This window comes from Ovis canadensis, chromosome 3, assembly GCF_042477335.2.
Source record: "Ovis canadensis isolate MfBH-ARS-UI-01 breed Bighorn chromosome 3, ARS-UI_OviCan_v2, whole genome shotgun sequence".
Classification (NCBI taxonomy): domain Eukaryota; kingdom Metazoa; phylum Chordata; class Mammalia; order Artiodactyla; family Bovidae; genus Ovis; species Ovis canadensis.
Window position 1 is genome coordinate 23143308 of NC_091247.1, and position 10096 is coordinate 23153403.

The 10096-nt window shown below is 49.3% G+C and overlaps 1 protein-coding gene across 2 annotated transcripts; it reads left to right on the forward strand.

Moving 5' to 3' along the window:
* Positions 1-2147: 2147 nt before the first annotated feature.
* On the forward strand, positions 2148-8981 carry LRATD1 (LRAT domain containing 1). Of its 2 annotated transcripts, none has more exons than XM_069580213.1 (2): positions 2148-4734; positions 5738-8981. In XM_069580213.1, the coding sequence occupies exons 1-2, from the start codon at positions 4099-4101 to the stop codon at positions 6665-6667; spliced, it is 1566 nt and encodes a 521-aa protein (XP_069436314.1). In that variant the 5' UTR covers positions 2148-4098; the 3' UTR covers positions 6668-8981. The 2 variants fall into 2 exon arrangements, with proteins under 2 accessions (XP_069436314.1, XP_069436315.1); XM_069580214.1 differs by having other exon boundaries at positions 4503-4804.
* The last annotated feature ends 1115 nt before the right edge of the window (positions 8982-10096 follow it).

Here is a 10096-nt window from a genome sequence, read left to right on the forward strand (position 1 = left end):
AGTAGAGCTTGGCCAGTAATCACTCTGCCACATCTAGAATGTGAAGGGAAACTAATAAAATAAAAATAAAAATAAATAAAAATTTAAAAAAAATCACACAGATCCCTAGAGCCCATCCTAAGATTAAGTTTCACTACATCTGGGTCAGAGCCTGGGAATCTGTATTTGCATCAAAGTCCTAGATGATGCCAGAGGACCATTTGGAAACCCAGCACTACACATCACAGAGCGAACCATCTGGCACATCATCTGATTGAGAACATATTCCAGGTGTCAGAGTACTCAGGTTTTTGAAAACTGAAACAAACAGTGTCAGCTCAGAACGTGAAACAGTGATCATGGTTCATACAGGCAGTGAGTCAGATAAGATGCATCTATCAAGTATCCACTACGCACTGAACTTCATGCTAAGCAAAGGGACTACAGATGTGATCTAGTTTGGGGGCTCTCCCCCAAATAATTCTTAGTCTCCTTAAGGAAGAAAGAGAAGAAAATCAACCAATGATATAAATTTGATTTCATAAGCACTTCAACACACGTGACACATCTCATGACCAGTAGGTATAAGGTACCATGGGAGCATAAAAGACAGTCTCCTTTAGAATGGTGAGGGGACAGACACGTGGGAGAGGCTTGAAAAGATTATAAATTTTGAGTTGAAGTTAGCTGAGGAAGCCGGGGAAAGACATTCTGGACAGGAGGCAGCAGTGATAATAGTGACCCAGGGCTACCCAGAGCTCCACCATCACTACCACGTAGAAGTGGACCCATGCAAAAGGCATGCACTCTCCTAAAATGTATAGAGAACACAGTGGAGAGATTCATACTGGGTTGAGACATCTTTGTACAATCCATGTCCAGCAAAATGCTAAACCCGCAAGTGCTAAAGGTTTTACTCAGGGGATATTCATTGATTCTTTACTGGTAAAATGATAGGAAGCCATGAAAGATACTTTAAGCTCTTCCTGGTGGCTCATATGGCAAAGGATCTGCCTGCAATGCAGGAGACCTGGGTTCGATCCCTGGGTCGGGAAGATCCCCTCGAGAAGGGAATGGCAACCCACTCCAGCATTCTCGCCTGGAGAATCCCATGGACAGAGGAGCCTGACAGGCTACAGTGCACAGACTCACAAAGAGTCAGACATGACTGAGCAATGAATACTTTCTTTCAAAGATACCTTAATAAGAACATCCAGTGGTAAGAAGAAACTCAGAAAATGTGCAAAGCAAAGTTGGAAGAGTTCTCTTAAGAAGAAATGGAAAGTCAGAATGTCAGTGCATGAAAAGAGATTAAGGGGGAGCAGGTTACTAGGAATCCCTTTAGTCTTAGTTGCCATTTTTGCGGTCCAAAAAAAAGTAGAAGGCAGGGAAGATATTTAGAAATATGCATAAGTTACTCACAAGGAGTTGAATGAAAATTTAGAGAAAAAACTAGGAGGGAGACATGGGGTAGAACCTAGAGGAGACAGATACATCCATTATGGATTTATTTGAATTCTGGGTAGGTGAAGATGCTGTGATCCTTCAGGAATTCCTTTATTGGAAAGCCCACCTCAACAGTGAGGACAGACACTAAGAGAGAAGGGGCAGGGGATGGGCTATTTGGTGTTCTAAAATAAAGGAGAGACTACAGATCAGAACAGGCTACCTGCTGTCACAAATAGCCACAATGTTTTCTGGTGGCTTAATCCATGAAGATTGGTTTCTCCCCCACATCACAACCCAATGCAGACAGTCACTGGGGAACTTGGACCCCGGCCACCTAGTGATAATTCCATCTTTTAGAGCCCTAACAACGTTTTGTTAATTATCCTTTTGAATGATGGAAAACTAAGCAAAGAAGAGCAGTCTGCTTCCAATGTAGTCTGAAACAGTGAAGAATAGGACAGGAGGACAGAACACAGAATCCCATACATATATGTTGTAAATGTTTGTGCACAGGACTTTATCTTGGGATGGACAGAGGACAAAAAACGTTATTCAGTGTCAAGCTCTGACCTACTTACTTCCAATGATTTCCTCTCAGACACCAGTAATGAACTCTTCAGATACTTCTCCCAGAGATCCCTGAAGTCCAGTTTATAACCAGGCCAATAACTCATTTTTGATCTCTGAAGCCACTTGTTCAATTCTCTTGACTACAGGGCCCAAATCAGTTGTTTATTATTTATAGCAAGTCTAAAAAATGTCATCACAAGCTGTGGTCAGCTCCAAGGATGGTAGCTCGTATTCTCATAACTCCTACATGGGCATGGCCAAGTTTTCCAAAAGATTCATATACATCAAATGTGTACAGATGGTCATTTGAAAACCATTTTTTCAGCAATACTTATTAAGCATCTAATTTGATAAATCACAATATTTGGAGGCTGTGGGGTATACACAAATTTTCAGAAATCACACATGAGCAGGAGACTCTGCAATCTGAAAAATATTTAAGCAGAATAATCTACCAAAAAAAATTTGTAATATGTATTAGTCCTCATGTAATCTGGGGCCAATTAGCTAACTTCTCTGGAATACCAGTTTGCTTACCTTACACAACAAGATTTTATTCATTCAATAAACAGTAGAACAAGGTTCAAGACCAGTCCTGAAAACCTATAGGCCCTGGATAGATTGTTGATATGGGTGTTTGGGCCTCAGTTTCTCATTCGTTGCCATGGAAATATTAGTGAATCCTTAGAGGCAGGACTTCCCTGGTGGTTCAGACTGTTAAGCGTCTGTCTACAATGCGGGAGACCTGGGTTCGATCCCCGAGTTGGGAAGATCCCCTGGAGAAGGAAATGGCAATTCACTCCAGTACTCTTGCCTGGAAAATCCCATGGACAGAGGAGCCTGGTAGACGCAAAGAGTCGGACACGACTGAGCGACTTCACTTTCACTCACTTGTCACTTTAGAGGCAGGGAGATTAAGTCATTTACTTAAACCTCAAAACATAGTGCCTAGTAACTTGTAAACGGTCAATACTTGTTGGCTGTTTTCATTTTCCTTACTGCTGATGAAAACCATTCTATACCGGTACTGTAAAAAAGGCCCACAATACAAAGTAGCGTGAAACACAAGTCAGTCCTCAAGTTATTCACTTTGTAAACAGGAAGAAAGTTAACAGAGGTTTGTAATGAAACAGGGGTAAGCGCTATAAAAGTGTACCAGCTGCCAAGGAGGCAAAAAGAGGAAGCACCCAATACTCCCTGTGGAAAGAGGCTGGGATCCACCAAGAAGCTGCAAGAGACCAGCCTTGAAAGTAGAACTAGATGTCTAAGAACGCTTCAAGTCTTGCCATCATAAGCTTTTCAAACTGTTGTTCTAAAATTTCACAGGTATGAAAGTAATCCTTTAGCATCCAATATCCAGAGCACATTCATTAACCTTCCATCCAGAAATGCAGTCATTAATTACAGCTAGATATCCTTCTCCCACGAAAAATTCCTTAGCAATGGCACTTCTAGGGGCTGTAAAGGAGAAGGCGGTGGCACCTCACTCCAGTACTCTTGCCTGGAGTATCCCATGGACGGAGGAGCCTGGTGGGCTGCAGTCCATGGGGTCGCGAAGAGTCGGACACGACTGAGCGACTTCCCTTTCACTTTTCACTTTCATGCACTGGAGAAGGAAATGGCAACCCACTCCAGTGTTCTTGCCTGGAGAATCCCAGGGACGGAGGAGCCTGGTGGGCTGCCATCTATGCAGTCGCACAGAGTCGGACACGACTGAAGCAACTTAGCAGCAGTAGCAGCAGCAGGGGTTGTTTGAAAAAAAAAAAAAAAGATTGGGTCCCACTGTAGGCATTCCTGATGCGCCCCTTTCATAGACAGACCATTGGGGGCCAAATTCAGGCCCAGTCAGGGAGGAGGCTCGTCGGGGTCAGACTTTTCATTCGCATTTGACCCGCGCTCTATTTAAATCAGGCGCCAGTGCTAGGTCAGCAGTTTCAAGCGGGTCAAAGGAGAGGAGCCAAAACTCGCAGGCGCAATTTCAAAGGCATCGGCGCCCAGCAGGAAAAACGTCTGTGCCTGTGTGCCAAAGACTAGTCCAGGTGGCTTCAGGAACCCAGGGTCAGGGGTCCCCAGCAGGGCCCCAGGTGCCCGCCTCTGACAATGGCGTTCCTCGCCCTGGGGCGGAGCCAAGTGCTCGGGGTGCAGTGGGGATTTTTCACCCCCAGAATCAGCTTCACTGCTGGGATCTGTTCTTCCGGGCAGAGTACCATTCCGGGAGGATGGTGCGCTCGGTTACGATCCGTAGCAGCAGCTGCTGGCGCGGAAGCAAGCGGGCCGCCCCTCGCGCGCTCCCGGCAGGCGCTCACACCTCGCTCCCGAGGGCTGCGCGCGCTCCGGTGCGCGGGGGCGGGGCGGGGCGCGCACTGGAGACCCGCCCCTGCACCCCGCCCCCTCCGGCGAAGATTGACGGGACCTGGGCACTCGCCCCAGCCAATGAGCGCGTCCCGGGGCGGGCCCTGGAACCAGCTGCTTCTGCTACTTAAGAGTCGTCCGCTGGGCTGCACGAAAGCAGAACAGTCTGGACTGCCCAGGTGGAGCCGGCGCCCCTGCCACCGCCGACCGGCAGGCGCACAGGCACCGCGCCGGGGACCGCACCGAACCGATCCACGCGGGGCAGAACTGAGCCGCAGCCTCGCTCACCGCCCAGGACCCGCTCGTCACCACCACCTCCGCGGCACCCATGGGGACCAGGAGACTTTAAAGGAGTTTGGGGTTTCGGGAGCAGGGAAATCACGGGTACGAAGAGGCGGTTTGCTTTGCCTTGGAAACGTGTTTTCTTCATCAGATTATTTGGACCCTGTGCCGGGTAGGAGGCTGCAAGTGGACCTCTTCACACAACCCACAGCCGCACACATGCACCCCGCACCGGCTTCCCCATCCTCCCCTCGCTTCTTTGTTAGGTTATTTTAGACAGAGCAGCCTCGCCCTGGCGCAGCCAGATTGACTCGGCTGGCAGGGGGGGTGGGGGGGGGGCAAGAGAACTCAGGGGCAGAGTGCACCTGCCTGTGTGGGCAGGTGTGCCTGAGAGCATGCATGTACGTGCCTGGGCGAGCGTGCAAGCGTGGGATTGGAATTGTGTGCGAAGGTGGGGGTCCGAGTGTGTCGTCGCGAGGGTTTGTCATTGTGTGTGCATGTGACATTATCACACCAGTGTACCAGCCTGTCAGCGTCTGGACTCCCAAGTGTGCAAAATTTTGTTGGTGTCAAGCGAGTGCCTGTGATGTGTGCGATTCTCATTGTGCGATTCTCATTTTGCGAGGCGCTGTCGGGGAGTGTAATCTAGTGTAAAACTGAGGGGTGGGCTGGGGAGGGTGGGGACTGACATTTGAGCGCAGCTTGCTCCAAGCTCTGGGACCAGAGGCGTCCCTTCCTTCTCCCAGCCCAGCCCTCCCTCCTTTCCCGGGTGTCCTGACCTGACTCCCACGCTGCCCCAGCCCGCCTGTCCTTCCCACCGGGACCCCGCACGCCCTCCAGCCCTCCTGCCCTCCTGCCCTCCTGCCTTTTCTCTTGCGGGAGTTGGACCCGGGTTCCTATGCAGGGTCTGAGACTGTGTGGTGCCGTCCGCGGACCGGTGGCTTCTGTGTCAGTCCTGGCCCCCGGTTGGCAAAGGGCACTCGGCTGGGACGGTTGACTCGAGGACAGGCGCTCAGGCGGCCAGGTCCCAGGGCCACCGCTCGTCCTGGGGAGGGCCGGGCGCGACTCTGATCGTGTTCTCTGCGTGTCTCCTGTGCTTCCGCAGATCCCCGCTCCTGGCCCTCGCCTCGCCGCCTCATTGATGGGCAACCAACTGGACCGCATCACCCACCTCAACTACAGCGAGCTGCCCACCGGAGACCCGTCAGGGATCGAAAAGGACGAGCTGCGGGTCGGGGTCGCTTACTTCTTCTCGGATGAAGAGGAGGACTTGGACGAACGCGGCCAGCCCGACAAGTTCGGCGTGAAGGCACCCCCGGGCTGCGCCCCCTGCCCGGAGAGCCCCAGCCGCCACCACCACCACCATCACCACCACCACCTGCTGCACCAGCTGGTCCTCAACGAAACTCAGTTCTCCGCCTTTCGGGGCCAGGAATGCATCTTTTCCAAAGTGAGCGGCGGCCCGCAGGGCGCCGACCTGAGCGTCTACGCGGTCACTGCCCTGCCGGCGCTCTGCGAGCCAGGCGACCTGCTGGAGCTGCTGTGGCTGCAGCCCGCGCCGGAGCCGCCCGCGCCCGCCCCGCACTGGGCCGTGTACGTGGGCGGCGGGCAGATCATCCACCTGTGCCAAGGCGAGATCCGCCAGGACAGCCTGTACGAGGCGGGCGCGGCCAACGTGGGCCGGGTGGTGAATAGCTGGTACCGCTACCGTCCCCTGGTGGCTGAGCTGGTGGTGCAGAACGCCTGCGGCCACCTGGGCCTCAAGAGCGAAGAGATCTGCTGGACGAACTCGGAGAGCTTCGCCGCCTGGTGCCGCTTCGGCAAGCGGGAGTTCAAGGCGGGCGGGGAGGTGCCGGCCGGCACGCAGCCCCCGCAGCAGCAGTACTATCTCAAGGTGCACCTGGCCGACAACAAGGTGCACACGGCCAGGTTTCAAAGCCTGGAAGACCTCATCCGCGAGAAGCGCCGCATAGACGCCAGCGGCCGCCTGCGGGTGCTCCAGGAGCTCGCGGACCTCGTGGATGACAAGGAGTAGCAGTAGTCTGGAGGGGGGAGCCGCCCGCCCCTCCGGTCTCCTGGCGCCCGGCTCCTCCCCCGCCCCCGGGCTCCAGGCCAGCGATTCACCACCCCTGCCCCCTCGTTAAGGGCAGCCGGCAGCGGCCAGCGCCCCAGGCGGCAGCCTCAGCCTCGCACCTCTCTGGCGATGGCAGAAGTCCCAGGAACTCGCCCGGGGACCCAGAGGGCGGTGGGCGCTCGGCGGAGCACCCTAAGGGTGGTGATGGTGTTGGGAGACCCAGCGTGCGCTACCCGCCTTGGGTTGTAAGTGGGGATTGGATAATGGGCCGAGGGGAGCAGGGACCAGGCTCCCCCGCGAGTCACTGGTCAGTGACTGACCCTCGATCACTCCTAGAAAGGGACCTTCACCGCGCCCCAAATGTGCACACACAAGGCCGGTGGGAGGTGAGCATCGAGCGTGTTAGGGCACCGATCCGCTCCAGTATGGATGTGGCCCCAGACGGCAGGATTTCCAAGAAATCGAGCCTGTCCCTTCTGCACTTGTGAATAATTCCACAAGAGAGCACTTCGGGATGCCGGTTTACCCCGAGGCCGCCCGGGACTCTTCCAGCTCTCCAGCCCCGGGCCTCCTGACATTGTTATCCCAGGCTCCGAGCTAAACTAGAGTTTGCCTCCCGATCTTTCCACCCAGGGAAGCGAACGCCACTCCCCACCCGCATCCGCCTGTGAGTCTCCCCTGCTGGCAGAAGGAATGCCTTCCAGATCCAAGGAGGTTGAAAGCGCAGCTCTTTTGGTGAGGAGGACCGGTCCCGCCCCCCACCCCGACAAGGGGAAGGTTCGCCAGGTGTCGGCGAATTGAATTTGTCAAGAGGGTGCTGTTCTCAACCCTAGATGGCTCCCTCCTAGGGCTGCGTTTCCAAAATAACCACATTTTTAAAGGGGTTGGAGGAGAGGGAGGGGAAGACATGGCAACATTCCAGAAACCAGCATTGTTCCAGCACCATAGCCAGTACGTTTCGTTTGGCTTGTTTATAACAGAAGTCTCAGAAGGTGGGGAGGTGGAAATAAAGTTTTAAAAGCAGAAAGAGCAGTTTTCCAACTTTGTCAACAAAGCCGATCATGTTGATGTTTTTTATTGACCATTTTAGCAACATGCTAATAAAATTTCAAATTGAAATTTTTATTTTCATGGCTTTAATCCATGATAGCTTAAATACTGGGGGCCATTAAGAGTGGATTTAGCTAAGAGCTTAGCTAACATTGCCTTTTCACTCTATTTTTCTCAAACCTTATGAGAATTCTGTTTTTGAATATTGTGGTTCATTTTTTTTTTTTTACCCTAAGGGCAGCCTGAGTAATGGTGGAGTTTTTAATCAGTGTGTATATTGTGATGAATTTCCGTCAGTTAAGGGGTGTACTGCTTCAGTGGAAATTGCTAGCAGGTTCCATGGTGTTAATTTCTCCTTGTTATATACCATCCCATATTGGCATTGTTTGCTTTCTTCCTTTCCCCTGATCTGAAAAAGTGAATGTAGAATTGGTGGCTTTTTCCCCCCTCCTCTTTAGCCAGTCCCACAGTTTATTCCTGAAAACTGGAGAGAACTTCAAGGATCAGGAGGAACATATGGTTTTCAAAACAGTAAGGTTGTTTGAAACCCCTTCCTTGGACAAGGACTTACTAACTTCTCTCCCTGTGCGCAGCCCCATCTGATTAACTTGTTACTTGACTCAGTGTGTGTTAGACACACCTCCAGCATCTATTTCCCTTTCAAGGGAATTTGTCAAATAACAGTGTTTAGCTAATTGTTGCAAGCAATCACATACTGACAGCTGTGATTTAGTTGGACAGCAAATATTATGGCCAAAGCCAGTTTCTTGGCATTTCAAAAATAATGCAATAAAAACTAGTCGAGTTTAGCTGAGACTGGAATGCCTTTTTTTTTTTTATGGTAAAATGATTCATCTTTGTTTTGTTTTTTTTTGGTTTTCAGCCTGGATTCATTCCCTGATCTTGAGTCAAAAGGTCAGATCAATGAACTATGAACTAGAGTATTTTTCTTAAGCCTATTGAGTGATTTATTTTTTAAAAAATGTTTAAACGCCTATGCTTTTCTTTCAGCACATACAACAACAAAACTTTTGTATTAATGAACTTGTCTTTGCATGTATGGAGAACTGAAAATCATTTATTTCCCTTATTCACCTTTCAAATAACAGATGGTGGATCCTAAATCGAAATTCTATATTGTGTCTACACAGCCCACATCCTTTACTGTGTCCTATTGTATCTTGGTTCTCTGCTGTATTAAATACTACCCTAAGCAATTGTTCAACCAGGACTCCTTCTTGACATTTTGTCTTCCACCTGTCACTCTGAGCGCGGGACTTTAGCAAAAGAAACAATGGTCTCTCACACCTGATACTGAGATATATTTCCTCTGATGGCATAGAATCTGATTGTACTCTTAATAAGCGGGTCGCTAAAACAGAGGAATCGCTTAGGTTGCTGCTCACTGACACTAGCTTAGCAATGCAAATGGGTTTGGCAGCCCAGCTAGCACTCATGACAATGTTGGTCTATTAAGGATTGGGTCGACGATACTTACACAGATTCACAAGAGAAAAACACTAGTTTCAAAGGGAACTTGAAAGGTCTGTATGTTCTTCACGTTCCTACTGAAATAATTGTTACCTATTGGTCAATGTTAATAATAACCAGTGGCAGAATAATTCCAGTTGTTGTGCCACACGAAGAGGCTATTATCAAGACATTAGCTAATATTTTATGCTGAAAATGTCTATTTTTAGAATGTTCTTAACAATGAGAATGACACCAAGGTGGCATTTCTCTTGGAAGATGGCACCAGCAGACTTGATTTTTTTTTTTTTTTACAAATGAATATAATATCTCTGGATGTTATAAGAATTACAGAAATTAAGCCAAAAAGCCTCTTGACATTTTAATAGAAGTCAGGAATGTAGTGGCTTTTAGTTTTCTTCAAGAGAACAGAACTTCATAGCAATATTTACGGTGTAAAGTGTGCCTGAGCTGGTCGTTGGTCCTGTCAGTGATGTGGTTTAGAAGATCCTCATTCTTTCTCCATTTTCAGAAGGTTATTCTGAAGAGCAAATAACTAGAAACAAACAAGCAAAAAACTGAATATTTTTGCTTCAAGGAGTGCTTTGCTACATATTTGGTAATTAAGGAAAAAAGAGCCTGGAATGGGGAGAAGGGAGGCTAGGCATACTTTAAACAAACCAGTCCTGAAACTGGTATTCCCAAAGTATATCTCTTTGTTTAAAAAAAAATCAAACAAACTTGTAAAACATACATGTAATGCATTTCTATTTTAAAAGTATATTAATTAACCTATATATATAAAGTTCCTCAATATTTAAAAATTTTAAATGCTTGTCATGACTGTATTTTATTAACTGAAGCAGTCAC